General features: G+C 42.1%; 1 protein-coding gene across 6 annotated transcripts in view; it reads left to right on the plus strand.

Annotated features, from left to right (window-relative positions):
* Positions 1–26,434, plus strand: part of LOC126189004 (cellular tumor antigen p53-like) — a 174,897-nt gene that overhangs the window by 70,078 nt on the left and 78,385 nt on the right. For all 6 annotated transcript variants that reach the window (XM_049930810.1, XM_049930812.1, XM_049930813.1 and 3 more), the window contains one exon: positions 8,013–8,189. In XM_049930810.1, coding sequence (XP_049786767.1) covers positions 8,013–8,189 — 177 coding nt within the window. The remainder of the gene's footprint in view (positions 1–8,012; positions 8,190–26,434) is intronic.

A 26,434-nucleotide genomic window follows, 5' to 3' on the forward strand; every position in this document is an offset into this window, starting at 1 on the left:
TGGAGAGTTTGGGGTAGTAGGTTATGATAGGTTGAGCCTGGGATGGTTTCAGGAGTGGAGGATCTGTTGTAAGTATAACTGCCAATTGCGCAATTCCAAGAAAGGGAGGATCCATATGGTCTGGGTTGTGAAGCAGCCATTGAAGTCAAGCACATTATGTTCAGCTGTTTGTTGTGCTCTAAGGTGATGCACTTTGTGCTCGACCAAGTTCAGCAGCAGCCATTTCTTCTGGGGGACAGCTGGTTGGTGGTCGTGACAATTTACAAAGCTGGTATATGACATGGCTGCTTTTATAGGTGGCCCAGTCACTGATGGGGCAGGATAAGCCTGTGACAGAACTGGAATAGAAAGTGCTGGGTAGGTGAATTGGGTGGCTCTTGCCCCAGGGACTTCCACAGGGATTGGGAGTGGCATAGTGATGGACTAGGATGTTGTGGAGGTTTTTGTTGGTGCTGGATTACCACTTTAGGAGCATGGGTAGGGTCTTGGTAAGATGTCCCTCACTTCAAGTCATGTTGATAGATAATCGAAACTGTGGTAAAGAATGTGGTTCAGATGTTCCAGTCTGGGGTGTTATTGGGTGACAATGGGGGCACACCTTTGTAGCTGGTACTTGGGGGTGTGTGGGCATATGATAAGGGAAATCTGTTTGCAAACTAGGTCCATGGGATAGTGCCTGTCTGTGAAAGTTTGTGAATGTCTCACAAATGTTGGAAGGGGGTTTTGGGGGATGTAGCAAGTTTAAAAGGTCAGCTAGGCAGGGTCTGGGTGATGTGGAGATTGATGAGGAGGAACGGTCTGGGTAGGATAGGGGTTGGATAGTGATGCCTCATGGAGACAGTAGGATGTCAGCAGGCTGGATAACTTATGGAGGTGATGTCTGAAATGCTCTTCCAGGTGCTGGAGTGCAAGGGATACAATTTCAGAGTGGCTGGAGGAAGCGGTTGTATGTGCATGATGTGCGCTTGTTTGTGAGTGTGTATGTGTTTTCCTTTCTGGAAAAGGCTTTGGCCAAAAGCTCAATGTGTAACAGTCTTTTCAATGTGCCTGTCTGCAACTCAATGTGTTGTGTTTACAGTCTATTCTTTTCATACTTCTGTTAAGTTCTTTGTCTTTCAGTGCTATTGTATTAAGAATAATCAATCGCACACAAGGCACGTAAACTGAACCTACACTCACAAGCTCTCAAGTTATGCTGGATAGTGACAATATCATTGCACAGAAAGAAGCTATCAGTACATGCAACAGTGTTTAAAAAGAGGGAACTTAACTGTTTGTAGCAGAGCTTTGTTGGGATTAAAGTGACTCTTCAGTTTCTGACAATTGAGGTTTAATATCTTTTCAGGGAAATAGAGTGTACAGCTTTGAGTGTGCAAAAAACAATTTTGTTGTGAAATTTTATTTAATATTAGAAATCTTTGGAATATAAATCTGCTTATGAAGTGTGCAGGGGAACATATTATAGGCACCACGGCACATGGGGCCACTGTGTTGCATGTGATGTTATCATGTTCCTTAGAGACATTTCTTTTTTCTGTACAGGTGCACAAAACGCATTTCTATCCCTTACAGTTGTGGGAATATTTAGGAAATATTATACTTGTAACCAATTTTGCAGTGTTACCTGGTCTGTGTAGATGCAGAAGGCCAGACATATATATTAGAGGGAAACATTCCACGTGGGAAAAATATATCTAAAAACAAAGATAATGTGACTTACCAAACAAAAGCGCTGGCAGGTTGATAGACACACAAACATACACACAAAATTCAACCTTTCGCAACCAACAGTTGCTTCATCATGAAACAGGGAAGGAGAGGGAAAGACGAAAGGATGTGGGTTTTAAGGGAGAGGGTAAGGAGTCATTCCAATCCCGGGACCGGAAAGACTTACCTTAGGGGGAAGAAAGGACAGCTATACACACACACACACACACACACACACACACACACACACACACACACAAGCAGACATTTGTAAAGGCAAAGAGTTTGGGCAGAGATGTCAGTCGAGGCAGAAGTACAGAGGCAAAGATGTTGTTGAAATACAGGTGAGGTATGAGCGGCGGCAACTTGAAATTAGCGGAGGTTGAGGCCTGGCGGATAACGAGAAGAGAAAATATACTGAAGGGCAAGTTCCCATCTCCGGAGTTCTGACAGGTTGGTGTTAGTGGGAAGTATCCAGATAACCCGGACGGTGTAACACTGTGCCAAGATGTGCTGGCCGTGCACCAAGGCATATTTAGCCACAGGGTGATCCTCATTACCAATAAACACTGTCTGCCTGTGTCCATTCATGTGAATGGACAGTTTGTTGCTGGTCATTCCCACATAGAAAGCTTCACAGTGTAGGCAGGTCAGTTGGTAAATCACGTAGGTGCTTTCACACGTGGCTCTGCCTTTGATCGTGTACACCTTCTGGGTTACAGGACTGGAGTAGGTGGTGGTTGGGGGGGGGGGGGGTGCATGGGACAGTTTTTACACTGGGGGCAGTTACAAGGGTAGGAGCCAGAGGGTAGGGAAGGTGGTTTGAGGATTTCATAGGGATGAACTAAGAGGTTACGAAGGTTAAGTGGATGGTGGAAAGACACTCTTGGTGGAGTGGGGAGGATTTCATGAAGGATGGATCTCATTTCAGGACAGGATTTGAGGAAGTCGTATCCCTGCTGGAGAGCCACATTGAGTCTGATCCAGTCCCGGAAAGTATCCTGTCACAAGTGGGGCACTTTTGGGATTCTTCTGTGGGAGGTTCTGGGTTTGAGGGGATGAGGAAGTGGCTCTGGTTATTTGCTTCTGTACCAGGTCGGGAGGGTAGTTGCGGGATGCGAAAGCTGTTTTCAGGTTGTTGGTGTAATGGTTCAGGGATTCCGGACTGGAGCAGATTCATTTGCCACGAAGACCTAGGCTGTAGGGAAGGGACCGTTTGATGTGGAATGGGTGGCAGCTGTCATAATGGAGGTACTGTTGCTTGTTGGTGGGTTTGATGTGGATGGACGTGTGAAGCTGGCCTTTGGACAGATGGAGGTCAACGTCAAGGAAAGTGGCAATTCTGGAGTTCTTCTTCACTGTGAGTCCAGATCATGAAGATGTCATCAATAAATCTGTACCAAACTTTGGGTTGGCAGGCCTGGGTAACCAAGAAGGCTTCCTCTAAGTGACCCATGAGTAGGTGGCGTACGAGGGGGACATCCTGGTTCCCGTGGCTGTTCCCTTTAATTGTTGGTATGTCTGGCCTTCGAAAGTGAAGGAGTTGTGGGTCAGGATGAAGCTGGCTTAGGTAATGAGGAAAGAGGTTTTTGGTAGGGTGGCAGGTGATCAGCATGAAAGGAAGTGCTCCATCATAGCGAGGCCCTGGACGTGCGGAATATTTGTGTATAAGGAAGTGGCATCGATGGTTACAAGGATGGTTTCCGGGGGTAACAGATTGGGTAAGGTTTCCAGGCGTTCAAGAAAGTGGTTGGTGTCTTTGATGATGGATGGGAGACTGCATGTTATGGGTTGAAGGTGTTGATCTACGTAGGCAGAGATACGTTCTGTGGGGGCTTGGTAACTAGCTACAATGGGGCGGCCGGGATGATTGGGTTTGTGAATTTTAGGAAGAAGGTAGAATGTAGGGATGTGGGGTGTCGGTGGGGTCAGGAGGTTGATGGAGTCAGGTGAAAGGTTTTGTAGGGGGCCTAAGGGTCTGAGGATTCCTTGAAGCTCCGCCTGGACATCAGGAATGGGATTACCTTGGCAAACTTTGTATGTAGTGTTGTCTGAAAACTGATGCAGACCCCCAGCCACATACTCACGACGATCAAGTACCACGGCCGTGGAACCCTTGTCCGCCGGAAGAATGACGATGGATCGGTCAGCCTTCAGATCACGGATAGCCTGGGCTTCAGCAGTGGTGATGTTGGGAATAGGATTAAGGTTTTTAAGAAGGATTGAGAGGCAAGGCTGGATGTCAGCAATTTCTGGAAGGTTTGGAGAGGGTTATTTTGAGGAAGAGGAGGTGGGTCCCACTGTGACGGAGGACGGAACTGTTCCAGGCAGGGTTGAATTTGGATAGTGTCTTGGGGAGTTGGATCATTCTTCTTCGTGGCAAAGTGATATTTCCAGTAGAGAATACGAGTGTAGGACAGTAAATCTTTGACGAGGGCTGTTTGGTTGAATCTGGGAGTGGGGCTGAAGGTTAGGCCTTTGGATAGGACAGAGGTTTCGTATTGGGAGAGAGGTTTGGAGGAAAGGTTAACCACTGAATTAGGGTGTTGTGGTTCCAGATTGTGTTGATTGGAATTTTGAGGTTTTGGGGGGAATGGAGCTGGAAGTGGGAGATTGAGTAGATGGGAGAGACTGGGTCTGTGTGCAATGAGAGGAGGTTGTGGTTTGCTGGAAAGATTGTGAAGCGTGAGTGAGTTGCCTTTCTGGAGGTGGGAAACCAGGAGATTGGATAGTTTTTTGAGGTGGAGGGTGGCATGCTGTTCTAATTTGCAGTTGGCCTGTAGAAGGATGCTCTGAACAGCTGGTGTGGATGTGGGAGAGGAAAGATTGAGGACTTTTATTTATTAATAAATTCAGTAGTTAACCTTTCCTGCAAACCTCTCTCCCAATCCGAAACCTCTGTCCTATCCAAAGGCCTAACCTTCAGCCCCACTTCCAGATTAAACCAAACATCCCTCATCAAAGATTTTCTGTCCTACACTCGTACTCTCTGCTGGAAATATCACTTTGCCATGAAGAAGAATGATCCTAATCCTACTCCTAATGATCCAACTCCCCCAGACACTATCCAAATTCAACCCTGCCTGGAACAGTTCCGTCCTCCGTCACTGCGGGACTCACCTCCTCTTCCTCAAAATCACCCTCTCCAAACCTTCCAGGAATTTCTGACTTCCAGCCTTGCCTCTCAATCCTTCTTAAAAAACCTTAATCCTACCCCCAACATCACCACTGCTGAAGCCCAGGCTATCTGTGATCTGAAGGCTGTCCGATCCATCGTCATTCTTCCGGCGGACAAGGATTCCACGACCGTGGTACTTGATCGTCGGGAGTATGTGGCTGGGGGACTGTGTCAGCTTTCAGACAACACTACATACAAAGTTTGCCAAGGTAATCCCATTCCTGATGTCCAGGCAGAGCTTCAAGGAATCCTCAGACCCTTAGGCCCCCTACAAAACCTTTCACCTGACTCCATCAACCTCCTGACCCCACCGACACCCCGCACCCCTACCTTCTACCTTCTTCCTAAAATTCACAAACCCATTCATCCCGGCCGCCCCATTGTAGCTGGTTACCAAGCCCCCACAGAATGTATCTCTGCCTACATAGATCAACACCTTCAACCCATTACATGCAGTCTCCCATCCTTCATCAAAGACACCAACCACTTTCTCGAACGCCTGGAATCCTTACCCAATCTGTTACTCCCGGAAACCATCCTTGTAACCATTGATGCCACTTCCTTATACACAAATATTCCGCACGTCCAGGGCCTCGCTGCGATGGAGCATTTCCTTTCACGCTGATCACCTGCCACCCTACCTAAAACCTCTTTCCTCATTACCTTAGCCAGCTTCATCCTGACCCACAACTTCTTCACTTTCGAAGGCCAGACATACCAACAATTAAAGGGAACAGCCATGGGTACCAGGATGGCCCCCTCGTACGCCAACCTATTCATGGGTCGCTTAGAGGAAGCCTTCTTGGTTACCCAGGCCTGCCAACCCAAAGTTTGGTACAGATTTATTGATGACATCTTCATAATCTGGACTCACAGTGAAGAACAACTCCAGAATTTCCTCTCCAACCTCAACTCCTTAGGTTCCATCAGATTCACCTGGTCCTACTCCAAATCCCATGCCACTTTCCTTGACATTGACCTCCATCTGTCCAAAGGCCAGCTTCACACGTCCATCCACATCAAACCCACCAACAAGCAACAGTACCTCCATTATGACAGCTGCCACCCATTCCACATCAAACGGTCCCTTCCCTACAGCCTAGGTCTTCGTGGCAAATGAATCTGCTCCAGTCCGGAATCCCTGAACCATTACACCAACAACCTGAAAACAGCTTTCGCATCCCGCAACTACCCTCCCGACCTGGTACAGAAGCAAATAACCAGAGCCACTTCCTCATCCCCTCAAACCCAGGACCTCCCACAGAAGAATCCCAAAAGTGCCCCACTTGTGACAGGATACTTTCCGGGACTGGATCAGACTCAATGTGGCTCTCCAGCAGGGATACGACTTCCTCAAATCCTGCCCTGAAATGAGATCCATCCTTCATGAAATCCTCCCCACTCCACCAAGAGTGTCTTTCCACCGTCCACCTAACCTTCGTAACCTCTTAGTTCATCCCTATGAAATCCTCAAACCACCTTCCCTACCCTCTGGCTCCTACCCTTGTAACTGCCCCCGGTGTAAAACCTGTCCCATGCCCCCTCCTACCACCACCTACTCCAGTCCTGTAACCCGGAAGGTGTACACGATCAAAGGCAGAGCCACACGTGAAAGCACCCACGTGATTTACCAACTGACGTGCCTACACTGTGAAGCTTTCTATGTGGGAATGACCAGCAACAAACTGTCCATTCGCATGAATGGACACAGGCAGACAGTGTTTATTGGTAATGAGGATTACCCTGTGGCTAAACATGCCTTGGTGCACGGCCAGCACATCTTGGCACAGTGTTACACCGTCCGGGCTATCTGGATACTTCCGACTAACACCAACCTGTCAGAACTCCGGAGATGGGAACCTGCCCTTCAGTATATTCTCTCTTCTCGTTATCCACCAGGCCTCAACCTCCGCTAATTTAAAGTTGCCGTGGCTCATACCTCACCTGTATTTCAACAACATCTTTGCCTCTGTACTTCTGCCTCGACTGACATCTCTGCCCAAACTCTTTGCCTTTACAAATGTCTGCTTGTGTGTGTGTGTGTGTGTGTGTGTGTGTGTGTGTGTGTGTGTGTGTGTGCGTGCGCGTGCGCGTGCGCGCGCGCGCGAGTGTATAGCTGTCCTTTCTTCCCCCTAAGGTAAGTCTTTCCGGTCCCGGGATTGGAATGACTCCTTACCCTCTCCCTTAAAACCCACATCCTTTCGTCTTTCCCTCTCCTTCCCTGTTTCCTGATGAAGCAACCGTTGCTTGCGAAAGCTTGAATGTTGTGTGTATGTATGTGTTGTGTTTGTTTGTGTGTCTATCAACCTGCCAGCGCTTTCGTTTGGTAAGTCACATCATCTTTGTTTTTATATATATATATATATATATATATATATATATATATATAATAGAGGGAAACATTCCACGTGGGAAAAATATATTGGTGTTGGTATATGGTATATGCTGATGGATATGTGTGTGTGTGCGAGTGTATACCTGTCCTTTTTTCCCCCTAAGGTAAGTCTTTCCGCTCCCGGGATTGGAATGACTCCTTACCCTCTCCCTTAAAACCCATATTCTTTTGTCTTTCCCTCTCCTTCCCTCTTTCCTGATGAGGCAACAGTTTGTTGCGAAAGCTTGAATTTTGTGTGTATGTTTGTGTTTGTTTGTGTGTCTATCGACCTGCCAGCGCTTTTGTTTGGTAAGTCTCTCATCTTTCTATATATATATATATATATATATATATATATATAATTTATTTTTTGTGTTATTTTGAAGGTACTTTAAAGTTATTGCTATTGAGTGAAGTCACGTTTTCATAGGTGTCAAAAAGAATTATGTGCATCATGCAAAGTAGGGACAATGATTATTCTTTTCTTGTAACTGACACAAATATTCTGTGTTATGAGCACTGTAAATTTTTATCAGTAAAATTAGAAAAGAATTTTTCTTCTCAAGGATGCAAAAAATTGTACAGAAAATATAATTTGTTTTCAGTCAGTTGTTTTTGGTGTGTACCTCTAAAAGTAACATAGCTTTTCGGCAGCTGAAATGAATCTGGAGAAAGTGCTATTAGTGGTAATGTGATGTATTTTAAGTGTGTATTAAGATTTTTACTCTACCACAAAATTTTTTGTTTACACAGGATCCAAGCATCTGGGAGAATTCAGATTTTGATGCATCAACATTACAAATGCAGGATACACAAAATAGTGGATTTGTAAACAACATTCAAACCGGTACTTTGCCAAGTGTGTCCAGACTTGTGGGTGATTATAATTTTGCAGCACTTATATCACCTGATACTGGACCAGACTGCCTGGTATGTGTGCTTTTAACATTACTGTTTTATTGTTAACAAAATGAATATATATTTCCCACTACTTTTTAAATTTTTATTTAACTTTCAACACTTTCACATAATCGCATAAAAAAAATGATTACAGACAAGTGATTGGTCAATAGGAAATGAAATGTTGATCATTAGAGCAATTTTATCAATTTACCTTGGGTGCAGTTTCTCCCTTGACTTCTGAGCAGAAAGAGGAGTGATCGCACTTTCTTAATTAATCTCTGATTAGTGCTATTTTCTCCAAATATTTCCTCTCTTTTGCTAGAAGAAGTGACGTCTGTTTCCAAAAGTTAGTATTTATGTAACTTTGCTTTTGTGCTGGTCTCTTCTGAAAGTTACTAAGATTTTTTTTTTGTTTCTATTTGCACAGTAATTATACCATTGTCCTTTTATGGTGTGTAAGGATGTATTAATGTGCTTGCACTTGTCCTTTCAACAGAAAAAAATTACACATGTCTCTAATGAATGAAACTTCTTGTATTCAATAGAACCAACCCATCAAGTTAGCAATATTGAGCTTCTGAGAGATATTTCAGAAGCAGCAGTGCAGTTAGTGCAGTTTATAATCAGTTTTTTACCTTGCCTTTTTTTTTGGGGGGGGGGGGGGGGAAGATGTGCATGTGGGTGGGTGGGTGGGTGGTAGAACTGACACACACTCACACACACACACACACACACACACACACACACAAACACACACTCCCAGATAGAATTAGTTTAAGTTTGGCCTAACCATAACATTCCCAACCATAGACTTTCAAAGTAAGTAACTTTTCTACATTAAGTTCTGTATGCTTGCTGAAAGAAAACAGTTGCAATTAAAACTTTAAAAATCAGGAAAACCACAGCATTCAAAGCACTGTGAATACTGTCTTTAAAAAATCAAATTTATGTGTTTACAAGGAGTATAGAGCACTTTTCCTGCTTAATAGAAAGAAAATAAAAGCCCACTGATGAGACTGAAACTTCAGTGAATGTGTCTAGGAAATAGAAGAAAGGATAAAACTGTGTTTTGCTCATGGCAGACTCCCCCCAAAAACGAATCTATTCAGTCAGATGTTGATAAGATTTCAAAGTGGTACAAAGTTCAACTTGCTTGTTAAGTGTTCAGGAATGTAGAATTGTGCACTTCACAAAAAAAGAAGAAATACTATTCTGTGACTATAGTGTCTATGAGTCACAGTTGAAATTGGGCAGCTCCTAAAAATTCCTGCTTGAAACACTTTGTAGGGAGGTGAAATGGAATGATCACATAGGCTCAGTTGTGAGGAAAGCAGGTGGTAGACTTCAGTTTATTGATAGAATAGTGGGAAAATGCAATCAGTATACAAAGGAGATTGCTTACAAATCACACATGTGAGCCATTCTGGAATATTGCTCTAATGTGTGGGACTTGTACCAAATAGGATTAACGTGGGATGGTGAATGTATACAGAGAAGGGCAGCATGAATAGTCACAGATAAAGACGTAAATTATCCTGAGAAAGCCTACTTACAAAGTTTCAAGAACCGGCTTTAAATGATGATTCTAGGAATGTACTAAAACACCCTACTTATTGCTCACATAAGGATTGTGAGTACAAGTTTAGAGTAAGTACAGTACACAGAGGAGCATTTAAGCAATCATTCTTCCCGCTCTGAATATGTCAGTGGAACATAAAGAAACTCTTAATCTGCCACGCACTTCACAGTGGTTTGCAGAATATACATTTAGATATACATGGGGAATCCAGCAGGCAGGAGGTATTGCTTTATGACATACACACATCAAAAAAAGTTTTGCATCACTTCGGTTCCAAGAGTTCCAGAGCCTGTACAGAAAATTGGAATAGAGATCAACATAAACATCATTTCCACCCTTTTTATTGCTCATTAAAACCACGCCATTGCCTGTTGTACCACCATACAGCAAGACCTTCAGAGGTGGTGGTCCAGATTGCTGTACACACTGGTACCTCTAATACCCAGTAGCACATCCTTATGCATTGGTGCATGCCTGTATTCATTGTGACGTACTATCCACAAGTTCATCAAGGCACTGTTGGTCCAGATTATCCCACTCTTCAACGGCGGTTTGGGTTAGGTCCCTCAGAGTGGTTGGTGGGTCATGTCGTCCATAAACAGCCCTTTTTAATCTATCCCAGGCATGTTTGATAGGGTTCATGTCTGGAGAATATGCTGGCCACTCTAGTCAAGCAATGTCGTTATCCTGAAGGAAGTCATTCACAAGATGTGCACGATGAGGGCTCCAATTGTTGTCCATGAAAACGAACGCCTCTCCAATATGCTGCCGATATGGTTCCTCTACTGGTCAGAGGATGGCATTCATGTATCGTAGAGCTGTTATGGCGCCTTCCTTAACCACCAGTGGCATACGGTGGGAACATCCACCTTGCTGCACACGCTGGACAGTGTGTCTAAGGCATTCTGCCTGGCCGAGTTGCCTAAAAACACATCTCTGACGATTGTCTGGTTGTGAAGGCATATGAGACACTCATAGGTGAAGAGAATGTGATGCCAATCCTGAACGGTCGATTCAGCATGTTGTTGGACCCATCCGTACTGCGCTGCACGGTGTTGTGGTTGCAAAGATTTACCTAGCCATGGACGTCAGGAGTGAAGTTGCACATCATGCAGCTTATTGCACACAGCTTGAGTCATAACATGACGTCCCGTGGCTGCATGAAAAGCATTATTCAACATGGTGGTGCTGCTGTCAGGGTTCCTCCGAGCCATAATCCGTACGCAGCGGTCATTCACTGCAGTAGTAGCCCTTGGGTGGCCTGAGTGAGGCATGCCATTAACAGTTCCTGTGTCTCTGTATCCCCTCCATGTCTGAACAACATTGCTTTGGTTCACTCAGAGACGCCTGGACACTTGCCTTGTTGAGACGGCTGGACACTTGCGTTGTTTAGAGCCCTTCCTGGCACAAAGTAACAGTGCAGATGCAATCGAACCATGGTATTGACCGTCTAGTCATGGTTGAACTACAGACAACATGAGCCATGTACCTCCTTCCTGGTGGAATGACTGGAATGGATCGGCTGTCAGACCCCCTCCATCTAATAGGCACTGCTCATGCATGATTGTTTAAATCTTTGGGCGGGTTTAGTGGCATTTCTGAACAGTCAAAGGGACTGTGTCTGTGATAAAATATCTAGAGTCAACATCTATCTTCAGGAGATCTGAGAACCGGGATGATGCAAAACTTTTTTTGATGTGTGTATTGTGGTACTCTTCCAGGATAATGACCTGTGACATTAAGCCTGTGCAGTGCAGTTGACACATTCTATTTTGTTTTCTGCATCCACAGGTAGAGATAATGCATTGACATGGAGTGGTGGGCTGCAAACAAAAAAGTGTCAAGGAGAAACTTTTTGACAAATAGCAACTCTGCTGCCTAGTGATTACTGTAGACAGTATAACTGTACATACTTCATATTTTCCAGTAAGATGGTATTTTATTTAGCAGATTATGGTATTGGTTTGAGTGTGAAAACTAATGGATGTTTGTTTTGGCAAATACATAAAAACAATTATCGCGGCATGGCCATAATGTGTGGTGCATAATGTCTGCTAGTGACAGCTTTCATGTAATAGATTAATGTATTAAGTGGACTGTATTGAATACACTCATCAGCAGTGGTACTTGAGCGACCTGAAAAACAGAATGGCTGTATTTGGTCAGCCTCCACTGCCAGTAATCTCAGTTAAACAGAAAACATTACCTGACCTAGGTCAGGAGCCAAAATGTCATCTTGATAAAGGAACATTGCATTTGATAAATTGCATGTTGGCTTCTGTTACGGGTTCTTCACCCAACATTTGTTTGATGATTTTTGTGACATTTTGCCAGTACAAATGGCTGGCATTGTCCAGAGCTTCATCCTCCATTGCTTGTGGTGTGCTGGTGTCGAGCTCGTGGCCACAGATTGTGTGTACCTGGTGTGCCAACTTCCAAGGCCTTTTCTGTGGTCATTACTGCTATAGTTCTCCCCTCATTACCTAGAATGGCCATTCTTTGCAGCAGGAGAATCCAGGATCTGTTCTCCTTGGGGCTTCCTTAAATCTTGTTCAAGCTATTGACATGTTTGTGTATTTCTATAGCTTCCCTAAACAAGCAGGTGTGATAGCTCTTCTGTGTTGGCAAATATTACTGTGTTGTCAATCTCACACAGTGCATGCTGTGCCACCGCCGATTTCTCCACCTCCCTCAACCTGCAATTCCACTTATGTTAGATGATTTGACAGTCTGTGCAGGTATCAGTCCATGTGTGTCGGTTTTCGATACACTCTGTGCCCCAAGTTTTCACCATCCCTTGTGACCAGCACATCTAGAAAGGGTAGTTGTTGGTCCTTTCCTACTTCCATGGCTAATTTTATGTTGGCATGGAAGCTGTTCAGGTGTCTTAAGAAGTCACTGAGCTGTTCCTCACTACAGCTCCACACAGTGAAGATATCATTGACTTATCTGTCTGTACCTTAGTTTTACAAGATGCCAAGTCCAGTGCCTGTGCTTTGAAATGTTCCACGGAGAAGTTGGCCACCACTGGACTAAGTAGATTACTCATGGCGATACCTTCCAGCTGTTTGTAGAAGTTCCCATTCCACATGGTATAGCTTGTGGTGAGACATACATGTAGGATTTTGGTGATGTCTAACAGGAAAATGGAACTGATATACCCCAGAGTTCATTGAGTGACACTTTGGTAAACAAAGAAACAACATCAGAGCTGGCCAGGATGTTGTTTGGTCCAAGTTTGTTTCTGCAGCTCTCTGTAAAATTCCTGACTCCTTTATGTGTATGTCAGACTTTCCCACATGTGGGGGGGAGCAGAGAGGCCAGATTTTTGCCATTTATGTGTCAGTGAGTCAGGGATGCTAACAATTAGTCTTAATGGAGCATTATTACTAATAAGTCTTTGGTAATCCATACAGCCAAGGTGGAAGGGCTTCTGTGTTGCACAGGTTCCTCTGTATGTACACTGAGAGAGATGACATCTTGATTAACAGATTCATATTCCGTATGATCTGCTCCATCAGACCCACACTTAGTTTTTGGTACGTGGAAAGATCTAGTAGGTCCTAGATCTTATGCTCATAATCTTCAGTCTTCATTACAACAGTCACATTTGCCTTACAACTGGCTGTACCAATACATCTTGTCAGCATTAAGACTCTTGATAGCTTGTAACTCTTCTTCCTTCAGGTTGCAAGCTGGTGATTTTCCTCAGTACAGTATCCTGGTAGTTTCACTTTTCTTTTCACTACACTTTTTTCTTCGCATTAACCCCTTTTACCTATTGTACCGAGATTCATTCCCCTCAATACTTCTGGTCAATGTACATAAGTATTCACAAATTTGTAAGTCACGGGACTTGGCATTAAATACAAAATACATCACATACAATGGTATAACATACAACACATACAATACATTGGTTACATTAATTACAGGAAAAAACTATCGACTAAAATTGAAAAAATTTTTGACCACTCATAGTGGGTTCTTCGTCTTAGATTTTACTGACACACACACACCTTTTCCATTAATCTGTTAGAAGGAACAAGTCCTTTGTTTTCCTTCTTGAACTCGAGTGTAAGTTAAGGTTTACCTTCGTTACGTATTCTTCATACGCAACGACATGCCTCAGCATGCAGAGAACACACCTGTAGCCGCTCCACTGCAGCTTGGGAAGGGAATTTTCTACCTTCTACTTAGGGTAATGGCAACGACTACGTGTATGCTACGGTTTTTACCTATAAAATCTGAAAATGCACGAAATAATCATTTATATGCAGCGTAACCCTAATATGTACAGTGTTTTGTGCTTAAGCACGTTCTGGTGTGCTTGTAAATCATTACCTCTAATAAAATTTCCTACATTAACATAGACATATAAACATAAAATCTTGAAGTTCAGGGTGTAGCTACTATTAATATGTACAGTGTTTCATAATAGCGGCACGCCCTTGTGTGCGTGTATCATCTTCAATTAAAGTGCGCTTATAAGTGTCTTGTGTTATCATGGGAGAAAAAATACAGACATTTTAATGCATCGGTTGTCATGAAAATCTATGTACACGAACAATCAGACTTTCATAGCTTCAGTGCAGCATGAAATTCTGTATGACTTTTTTTTTTTTCTTTCACAGTTTATTTTATAGAAGATTCCTTTGCTTACAGGTCGTCGATCACACTACTTATCTGTTTCTCGTACAGCGGCGATATCATTTTCATTCTTTGTGACCGTAAATCGTTATATGTATGAAAGATATAATTTTAACATGATTTATCCTTTCATGTTTCAAGTGGATAAAGTAATTCATGCCTTCCTTCTGCATACATGAGTGAAGCATCGCTAATGTTGCACTTTGTATCAGGTTTTTCGTATTTTCTCGTAAACTCGTAGAGTCTTACGGTTTTAATTAAGTTGTTTCTTGACGTTAGGTATACCTGTTTATACGAGGTTGTCTTAGAGTTTAATTTTCCTTATACACTTCTACGTTGTTTAAGTTCCGTACATGTACAGAGCTTCTTTTGCCTTTCACACATTCATACATACGTTTATACACACAAAAAATATCTACCACTTAATATACACATTGCTGGTGGAGCCCTTTTTCGGTACCCTGCACCATTCCCTCAATATTCCAAAATAATTCAGGGTGTGCTGAGCATCGTCCCTTATAATAATAATACTTACAACTAAATATTTCTTCTTACATACAAAACTGCCTTACGGTCCATTGATACGCAGTCAATCATTCCATGTTTTCCTCCTTTACACTTTAACTTTCGCTTTCGTACATGTACCCTCGTGTATAGCTTATATATTCTACAAAGTTGTTTGCTGAGTGCTTTAGGTGTTTCCTAACGTTAATGTGTGTCTCTCTCTCTCGATAGACCCTAGGTATTTGTTTTGAGGGCGATTCAGTTCGTTACTCATGTTGCATAGATCTGTTTATTATTTTCCTATTTTAAAACTTGTGTCTTTCTCTTCCTTAGTCACAAAGATTAACGCGTTTGCCTTGTTGTTCATTCTGAAAATCGCTCCCTACTGTGTAATGTAAATGTATGCGTTATCTCTTTTCTTTCCTCTTTGCTGCTTTTTCCATATATGTAATAGTGCGTTGTTCTCGTGTACATAGCCTTTCTTCCGGTTATCTATCTGCATTATTTATTTATTTTATTTTCTTTCTCCTTCCGTACAAGCTAAGATTTTTTACTCAGTATAATATAATATTACAATACCGACTTTGTATCCGAAGATTGCAGGTTCGAGTCCTGTCACGGTCGCCAGTGTGGCGAAATAAATAAAAAAAATTAATTAATTTTGAATTCTACGTCATTGTTGATTTAATCAGAGTTCTCACCTTAGACGTAGAATTAGTCCTTCTGCCACAATATTAATTCATTAGTCGCCATCGGTGTTCTTCTCTTTGTTGACCGTGTGTATCTTCCTGAGTCGGCATCGGTTCACTTCACGAAGATGGTGGAAATCAAGGAATACAATGCTACGTCGCTTTAAATAATTTTCGTAACACTTCGATACTTCTCACTATTTTTTATTCACAAGACAATAAGACTTGCTCTGCTCGTCGCACAAACCATAATTACTAACTACATGGCTGCCTTTCCGCACAGTCCAAAAATCACGTCCATCCTCCACGAGGCAGCAATCGAAAGTGTCCCTTAGCTCCTTCTTGGAGTATGAAACAAAAGAGAATCCAATGTGAACATTACAAAGATTATAATCTACACGCCTCTCATTTTAATCTTTGGCGCAGCTTTTAAGGTATTGTATGTCTCTGCGTCGGAATGTGTCATTACACTGTGCATGATGCTGTTAATTTTGTCCAGTTTTTGATGTATGGTGCTAGATAATTGATAGAAAATGTCCAAAAGTTCCTCATCTCTTCTTGCCAAGTATCTCTGTGTTGCGTGAATTTTCTCATGAAGAAAAGCTAGTTTCCATTTTCTCACTCATATGATGTGCTTGGGCAGTGGCAGTTAGGCACTTACATTTCAAGAATTTTGGGGTGGCCCTTTCATCCAGGCACCGTGTCAGAAAGGCGAGAGGGAACATCAATAGCACTTCCTTCTACCATCGTTGGTCAAGACATTGGTAAAATCTGCACATCTCCTTCCTATAGGGTCATAGTACAAAATTGTTAGGGCTTTCGTGGCCACTTCTTGACAAATTCGCTGTTGGCTTCTGGTTCGGGTTCAACGACCGATGTCTGTTCAATGATTTTTCTGACGCACTTTGTATACATACCTAAGATGATACCTTTGTTATGTGGAGCCATGGTGAGGAAGAGCTTGGTGACTTCCTAAGACACTCCATACAAATACTTTCAGAAATGACTTCCTAACACTTAAATCTATACTCGATGTTAACAGATTTCTCTCCTTCAGAAACGCTTTCCTTGCTATTGCCAGTCTACATTTTATATCCTCTCTACTTCGACCATCATCACTTATTTTGCTTCCCAAATAGCAAAACTCCTTTACTACTTTAAGTGTCTCATTTCCTAATCTAATTCACTCAGCATCACCCAACTTAATTCGACTACATTCCATTATCCTCGTTTTGCTTTTGTTGATGTTCATCTTATATCCTCCTTTCAAGACACTATCCATTCCGTTCAACTGGTCTTCCAAGTCCTTTGCTGTCTCTGACAGAATTACAATGTCATCGGTGAACCTCAAAGTTTTTATTTCTTCTCCATGGATTTTAATACCTACTCCAAATTTTTCTTTTGTTTCCTTCTCTGCTTGCTCAATATACAGATTGAATAACAAGGAGAGAGACTACAACCCTGTCTCACTCCCTTCCCAACCACTGCTTCCCTTTCATGCCCCCTTGACTCTCACAACTGCCATCTGGTTTCTGTACAAATTGTAAATAGCCTTTCGCTCCCTGTATTTTACCCCTGCCACCTTCAGAATTTGAAATAGTATTCCAGTCAACATTGTCAAAAGCTTTCTTTAAGTCTACAAATGCTAGAACTGTAGGTTTACCTTTCCTTAATCTGTTTTCTAAGATAAGTCGTAGGGTCAGTATTGACTCATGTGTACCAACATTTCTACGAAATCCAAATTACTCTTCCCTGAGGTCGGCTTCTACCAGTTCTTCCATTCGTCTGTAAAGAATTCGTGTTAGTATTTTGCAGCTGTGGCTTATTAAACTGATAGTTCGGTAATTTTCACATCTGTCAACACCTGCTTTCTTTGGGATTGGAATTATTATATTCTTCTTGAAGTCTGAGGGAATTTCACCTGTCTCATACATTTTGCTCACCAGATGGTAGAGTTTTGTCTGGACTGGCTCTCCCAAGGCTGTCAGTAGTTCTAATGGAATGTTGTTTACTCCCGGGGTCTTGTTTCAACTTAGGTCTTTCAGTGCTCTATCAAACTCTTCATGCAGTGTAATATCGCCCATTTCATCTTCATCTTCATCTACATCCTCTTCCATTTCCATAATATTGTCCTCAAGAACAACGCCCTTGTATAGACCCTCTATGTACTCCTTCCACCTTTCTGCTTTCCCTTCTTTGCTTAGAACTGTGTTTCCATCTGTGCTCGTGGTATTCATGCAAGTGGCTCTCTTTTCTCCAAGAGTCTCTTTAATTTTCCTGTAGGCAGTATCTATCTTACCCCTAGTGATATATGCCTCTAGATCCTTATATTTGTCCTCTAGCCATCCCTGCTTAGCCATTTTGCACTTCCTGTCGATCTCATTTTTGAGATGTTTGTATTTCATTTTGCCTACTTTGTTTACTGCATTTTTATATTTTCTCCTTTCATCAATTAAATTCAATAGCTCTTCTGTTACCCAAGGATTTCTATTGGCCCTCGTCTTTTTGCCTACTAGATCCTCTGCTGCCTTCACTACTTCATCTCTCAAAGCTACCCATTCTTCTTCTACAATATTTCTATCCCCCATTCCTGTCAATTGTTCCCCTATGCTCTCCCTAAAACTCTGTACAACCTCTGGTTCTTTCAGTTTATCCAGGTCCCATCTCCTTAAATTCCCACCTTTTTGCAGTTTCTTCAGTTTTAATCTACAGTTCATAACAAATAGACTATGGTCAGAGTCCACTACTGTCCCTGGAAATGTCTTACAATTTAAAACCTGGTTCCTAAATCTCTGTCTTACCATTATACAATCTATCGGAAACCTTCCTGTATCTCCAGGCTTCTTCCATGTATACAACCTTTATTCATGATTCTTGAACCAAGTGTTAACTATGAATATGTTATGCTCTGTGCAAAATTCTACCAGGCGGCTGGCATCCTCTTTCATTCCTTACCCCCATTCCATATTCACCTACTACATTTCCTTCTCTTCCTTTTCCTACTATCGAATTCCAGTTACCCATGACTATTAAATTTTCATCTCCCTTCACTATCTGAATAATTTCTGTTATCTCATCATACATTTCATCAATCTCTTCGTCATCTGCGGAGCTAGTTGGCATATAAACTTGTACTACTATGGTAGGTGTGGGCTTCATATCTCTCTTGGCCACAATAATGCGTTCATTATGCTGTATGTTGTAGCTTACCCGCATTCCTATTTTTTTATTAATTATTAAACCTACTCCTGCATTACCCCTATTTGATTTTGTATTTATAACCCTGTATTCACCTGATCAGAGGTCTTATTCTTCCTGCCACTGAACTTTGCTAATTCCCATTACATCTAACTTTAACCTATCCATTTCCCTTTTTAAATTTTCTAACCTATCTGCCCAATTAAGGAATCTGACATTCCACACTCCGACCTGTAGAACGCCAGTTTTCTTTCTCCTGATAACAATAATCCCCGCCTGGAGGTCCGAATGGTGAACTATTTCACCTCCGGGATATTTTACCCAAGAGGACGCCATCATCATTTAACCATACAGTAAAGCTGTATGCCCTCGGGAAAAATTACGGCCTAGTTTCCCCTTCCTTTCAGCCGTTCACAGTTCCAGCACAGCAAGGCCGTTTTGGTTAGTGTTACAAGGCCAGATCAGTCTATCACCCACACTGTTGCCCCTGCAACTACTGAAAAGGCTGCTGCCACTCTTTGGGAACCACACATTTGTCTGGCCTCTCAACAGATACCCCTCCATTGTGGTTGCACCTACGGTACAGCTATCTGTATCGCTGAGGCACGCAAGCCTCCCCACCAACGGCAAGGGCCATGGTTCATGGGGGGGGGGGGGGTGAAGTATTTATGGATTGGAAAATATGCAATTGAGTAAAGGGTTATCTGCAGCAATCAGAAAAGACATAGGTAGTCAGACAGGATATCCAACAACTATATACATACCACCCAAAAATGTGAATGACAGTGAAACCAAAGAATATTGATAAACTTATAAAATGTGTTAAAAGAGATGAGAATTTAATAATAATGGGGGCAAGAATGCAGTTGTACATGGTGCTAGGGAACAGAAAATAAAAAGTGTGTTTGGTCTTGGCAAGCAGAATAGGTTAGAGAAATATTAAAGGAATTCTGTATTGGACATGAGTTAATCATTGTGAATATGTTTTATGAGAACCCCTTGAGAAGGAAGTGTTTATGAAATATCTCGGGGTACCGAAGAACGTTTTGGTAAAATAAGGATTTAGGAATCAAGTCAAGGATATCAGGGGTTATCCGGTGTCAATATTGTTAGTGACCACAATCCACCAATAATGAAATGGTGGTTGAAATTCAAAAATTTGTAGAGGTAACAGCTCACATGGAATCTAGGCAAGTCATAGGAACTATAAATTCAGACTGCCTTGGAATAACATATGACAGAAGAACTAATGATGCTTTCCACTGGCCTGTGAAAAAACCAGTGGAATGACCTCGATGAGGTTGGGTAAATACAGCTTAGAAAGTACTAGGATTGAAAAAGACAGACAACAGGCAGCCATGGATAACAGATGTGATACTGGAATTAATAGAGACAAAACAGTGTAAAAATATTGAAAGTGTAGAACAATATAGGGCACCTACAATTGAAATTATCCTGAAATACAGAAAAGCTAAAGAAGAATAAATGGAAGAAAGATGTCACAATATGGATACAAAATTGAAACTGTATAATACAAGATACTTCACACAGACCAATAAACAATGAATTTTGGGAGTACCGAATAAGGAACAGACTAATTAGAGACAAAGGTATGGTAATTGGGTAATGGAAGCAAAAAACAAGGTAAGAAATCGGAACAGTTTTTGGAGAAACATTATAGTTTTCTTGGAAAAATTACGCCAATCAAAAGTCCTCACACTGTAATAATATGATAGGGAAGATGTGATGTCCTTTCTTCTGAATTGTAGAAAGCTTTGTTCAAACTATGAGAGAACAAATCCCAAGGTAGTAGTGGAATACCAGCAGATCTCTGCTGGGTGCAAAATATAGCAGTAAGAAAGTAAGCTGTTCGAAAGCTTTGAAATGGGGTGCTACAGAAGACTGTTTTAAATCAAATGGATTGGTCAGTAAAGAATGAAGATGTCCTGACAGTCAACAAGAAAAATTGTCTAGCAAAGAACATAATGAAAGATGATGAGACTTACCAAACAAAAGCGCTGGCAGGTCGATAGACACACAAACATACACACAAAATCTAGCTTTCGCAACCAACGGTTGCCTCGTCAGGAAAGAGGGAAGGAGAAGGAAAGACAAAAGGATATGGGTTTTAAGGGAGAGGGTAAGGAGTCATTCCAATCCCGGGAGCGGAAAGACTTACCTTAGGGGGTAAAAAGGACAGGTATACACTCGCACACACACACACATCCATCCATACATACAAGACACAAGCAGACATTTGTAAAGGCAAAGAGTTTGAGCAGAGATGTCAGTCGGGACGGAAGTATAGAGGCAAAGATGATGTTGAAAGACAGGTGAGGTATGAGCGGCGGCAGATTGAAATTAGGAATTAGCGGAGATTGAGGCCTGGCGGATAGCGAGAAGAGAGGATATGCTGAAGGGCAAGTTCCCATCTCCGGAGTTCTGACAGGTTGGTGTTAGTGGGAAGTATCCAGATAACCCGGACGGTGTAACACTGTGCCAAGATGTGCTGGCCGTGCACCAAGGCATGTTTAGCCACAGGGTGATCCTCATTACCAACAAACACTGTCTGCCTGTGTCCATTCATGCGAATGGACAGTTTGTTGCTGGTCATTCCCACATAGAACGCTTCACAGTGTAGGCAGGTCAGTTGGTAAATCACGTGGGTGCTTTCACACGTGGCTCTGCCTTTGATCGTGTACACCTTCCGGGTTACAGGACTGGAATAGGTGGTGGTGGGAGGGTGCATGGGACAGGTTTTACACCGGGGACGGTTACAGGGGTAGGAGCCAGAGGGTAGGGAAGGTGGTTTGGGGATTTCATAGGGATGAACTAAGAGGTTACGAAGGTTGGGTGGACGGCGGAAAGACACTCTTGGTGGAGTGGGGAGGATTTCATGAAGGATGGATCTCATTTCAGGGCAGGATTTGAGGAAGTCGTATCCCTGCTGGAGAGCCACATTCAGAATCTGATCCAGTCCCGGAAAGTATCCTGTCACAAGTGGGGCACTTTTGGGGTTCTTCTGTGGAGGGTTCCGGGTTTGAGGAGATGAGGAAGTGGCTCTGGTTATTTGCTTCTGTACAAGGTCGGGAGGGTAGTTACGGGATGCAAAAGCTGTTTTCAGGTTGTTGGTGTAATGGTTCAAGGATTCTGGACTGGAGCAGATTCGTTTGCCACGAAGACCTAGGCTGTAGGGAAGGGACCGTTTGATGTGGAATGGGTGGCAGCTGTCGTAATGGAGGTACTGTTGCTTGTTGGTGGGTTTGATGTGGACGGACGTGTGAAGCTGGCCATTGGACAGGTGGAGGTCAACGTCAAGGAAAGTGGCATGGGATTTAGAGTAGGACCAGGTGAATCCGATGGAACCAAAGGAGTTGAGGTTGGAGAGGAAATTCTGGAGTTCTTCTTCACTGTGAGACCAGATCATGAAAATGTCATCATGTTTTCCCACGTGGAATGTTTCCCTCTATTATATTCAAAGAACATAATGAGATAGTTAACTGGATAGTATGGGAAAGAATCCTAGGCAGCACTAAATATAAGTACAATAAGTGAGATGCAACAGTTACGTGGAACTGAAGCTGCATAAAACCAATCATTAGAATGATGACAGTACCAAAAATATAATTCCCTCTGTTCAGGCTGTAGTTGGGCATTGATTCTAAAGGCCTTGCATGGATGAATTACGAAGTGTTTGAGGAACCATGCACCATGCTGTAAGGTCTGAATATATCTGTCTTTACAGCCTTTTAATTGTGTATTCTCTATATGTGAAGTAAGTTAATGTAGTTTTACAAAAAGTTTGTGCAATGTGAGATTTAAACCTCTGGGATAGCTCATCCACATTTGCAGAGTATTTAAGTTGCTCATGAAACCATCCAGACACTGCACTAGTGACTTAAGCTTTTGATTATTTCTTGCATTTGTTCTTTACTTGACTTCAACTCTCCAAATGAAGCATCGTTTTTAAATTTATGGTCCTAGGTCTTAGATGACACAGTTTTTCTTGCATTTTCAGAGTGCAGGTTTTGCAGAAAGTAACAAGAATTTCTGCATCCTTCAATCGCACACACAATTACTTTATAAGCAATACACTTTGTGACATGTTTGTCTCAGGGGGACGGGGTGTCCTAGATTTCAGTGTAGTCCTATTGTTCTGTTTTCATGTGTACATGCTTGCTAAAGTAGATATTCTGTGTCTATCATAAGAAATTTTAATATGTCAAAGACAAATACAGCTGCTGACTACCCTTTTCATTCTAAGCTGTTTCCTCCTTGAGATGAGAGAAATGTTACTATTAGCCATTATTATCTTTTCTCTGTATTGGGTTATTAGGAAATTCATTTAATATATGTTGTTGTTGTTGTTGTTGTTGTTGTTGTTGTTGTGGTCTTCAGTCCTGAGACTGGTTTGATGCAGCTCTCCATGCTACTCTATCCTGTGCAAGCTTCTTCATCTCCCAGCACCTACTGCAACCTACATCCTTCTGAATCTGTTTAGTGTATTCATCTCATGGTCTCCTTCTACGATTTTTACCCTCCACGCTGCCCTCCAATAGTAAATTGGTGATCCCTTGATGCCTCAGAACATGTCCTACCAACCGATCCCTTCTTCTAGTCAAGTTGCACCATAAACTTCTCTTCTCCCCAATCCTATTCAGTACTTCCGCATTAGTTACGTGATCTACCCATCTAATCCTCAGCATTCTTCTGTAGCACCACATTTCGAAAGCTTCTATTCTCTTCTTGTCCAAACTATTTATTGTCCATGTTTCACTTCCATACATGGCTACACTCCATACAAATACTTTCAGAAATGACTTCCTAACACTTAAATCTATACCCGATGTTAACAAATTTCTCTTCTTCAGAAACGCTTTCCTTGCTATTGCCAGTCTACATTTTATATCCTCTCTATTTCGACCATCATCACTTATTTTGCTCCCCAAATAGCAAAACTCCTTTACTACTTTAAGTGTCTCATTTCCTAATCTAATTCCCTCAGCATCACCCGACTTAATTGGACTACATTCCATTATCCTTGTTTTGCCTTCGTTGATGTTCATCTTATATCCTCCTTTCAAGACACTATCCATTCCGTTCAACTGGTCTTCAGAGTCCTTTGCTGCCTCTGACAGAATTACAATGTCATCGGTGAACCTCAAAGTTTTTATTTCTTCTCCGTGGATTTTAATACCTACTCCGAATTTTTCTTTTGTTTCCTTCTCTGCTTGCTCAATATACAGATTTAATAACATTGGGGAGAGACTACAACCCTGTCTCACTCCCTTCCCAACCACTACTTTCCTTTGATGTCCCTTGACTCTTATAACTGCCATCTGGTTTCTGTACAAATTGTAAATAGCTTTTCGCACCCTGTATTTTACCACTGCCACTTTCAGAATTTGAAAGAGAGTATTCCAGTCAACATTGTCAAAAGCTTTCTCTAAGTCTACAAATGCTAGAAAATTGGGTTTACCTTTCATTAATCTTTCTTCTAAGAAAAGTCGTAGGTCAGTATTGCCTCACGTGTTCCAACATTTCTACGGAATCCAAACTGATCTTCCTCGAGGTCGGCTTCTACCAGTTTTTCCATTCGTCTGTAAAGATTTCGCGTTAGTATTTTGCAGCTGTGGCTTGTTAAACTGATAGTTCGGTAATTTTCACATCTGTCAACACCTGCTTTCTTTGGGATTGGAATTATTATATTCTTCTTGAAGTCTGAGAGATTTCGCCTGTCTCATACATTTTGCTCACCAAATGGTAGAGTTTTGTCTGGACTGGCTCTCCCAAGGCTGTCAGTAGTTCTAATAGAATGTTGTCTACTCCCGGGGCCTTGTTTCGACTTAGGTCTTTCAGTGCTCTGCCAACCTCTTCACACCGTGTCATATCTCTCATTTCATCATCATCTACCTTCTCTTCCATTTCCATAATATTGTCCTCAAGAACATTGCCCCTGTATAGACCCTCTATATACTCCTTCCACATTTCTGATTTCCCTTCTTTGCTTAGAACTGGGTTTCCATCTGAGCTCTTGATATTCATGCAAGTACTTCTCTTTTCTCCAAAGATCTCTTTAATTTTCCTGTGGGCAGTATCTATCTTACCCCTCATGAGATAAGCATCTACATCCTTACATTTGTCCTCTAGCCATCCCTGCTTAGCCATTTTGCATTTCCTGTCGATCTCATTTTTGAGACGTTTGTATTCCTTTTTGCCTACTTCACTTGCTGGATTTTTCTATTTTCTCCTTTCATCAATTAAATTCAATATCTCAAATTCAGTATATCTTCTGCTACCCAAGGATTTCTACTAGCCCTCGTCTTTTTACCTACTTGATCCTCTGCTGCCTTCACTACTTCATCCCTCAGAGCTACCCATTCTTCTTCTACAATATTTCTTTCTCCCATTCCTGTCAGTTGTTCCCTTATGCTCTCCCTGAAACTCTGTACAACCTCTGGTTTAGTCAGTTTATCCAGGTCCCATCTCCTTAAATTCCCACCTTTTTGCAGTTTCTTCAGTTTTAATCTACAGGTCATAACCAATAGATTGTGGTCAGAGTCCACATCTGCCCCTGGAAATGTCTTACAATTTAAAACCTGGTTCCTAAATCCCTGTCTTACCATTAGATAATCTATTTGAAACCTGTCAGTATCTCCAGTCTTCTTCCATGTATACAGCCTTCTTTTATGATTCTTGAACCAAGTGTTAGCTATGATTAAGTTGTGCTCTGTGCGAAATTCTACCAGGCAGCTTCCTCTTTCATTTCTTAGCCCCCATCCATATTCACCTACTACGTTTCCTTCTCTCCCTTTTCCTACTACCGAATTCCAGTCACCCATGACTATTAATTTTTCATCACCCTTCACTATCTGAATAATTTATTTTATTTCATCATACATTTCTTCAATTTCTTCGTCATATGCAGAGCTAGTTGGCATATAAACTTGTACTACTGTAGTAGGCGTGGGCTTTGTGTCTATGTTGGCCACAATAATGCATTCACTATGCTGTTTGTAGTAGCTTACCCGCATTCCTATTTTCCTATTCATTATTAAACCTACTCCTGCATTACCCCTATTTGATTTTGTATTTATAACCCTGTAGTCACGTGACCAAAAGTCTTGTTCCTCCTGCCACCGAACTTCGCTAATTCCCACTATATCTAACTTTAACCTATCCATTTCCCTTTTTAAATTTTCTAACCTACTTGCCCAATTAAGGGATCTGACATTCCACACTCCAATCCGTAAAACGCCAGTTTTCTTTCTCCTGATAACGACATCCTCTTGAGTAGTCCCCGCCCGGAGATCCGAATGGGGGACTATTTTACCTCCGGAATACCGTATTTACTCGAATCTAAGCCGCACTTTTTTTCCGGTTTTTGTGATCCAAAAAACCGCCTGCGGCTTAGAATCGAGTGCAAAGCAAACGGAAGTTCCGAAAAATGTTGGTAGGTGCCGCCACAACTAATTTCTGCCATCGAATATATGTAGCGCTACACAGGCATACTTTGAAAGCACAAAGATAAATACTGGCGCCAAAACCTCAGCGTCAGTTAATAAATTTTAACAAAAAAAAAAGGTGGAAGACGAGCTTTTTTTCTCCGCCCCGAGTTTCGACCACTGCATTTTCATACATTATCCAATGAA

Source organism: Schistocerca cancellata, chromosome 5 (assembly GCF_023864275.1).
Source record: "Schistocerca cancellata isolate TAMUIC-IGC-003103 chromosome 5, iqSchCanc2.1, whole genome shotgun sequence".
Classification (NCBI taxonomy): Eukaryota; Metazoa; Arthropoda; class Insecta; order Orthoptera; family Acrididae; genus Schistocerca; species Schistocerca cancellata.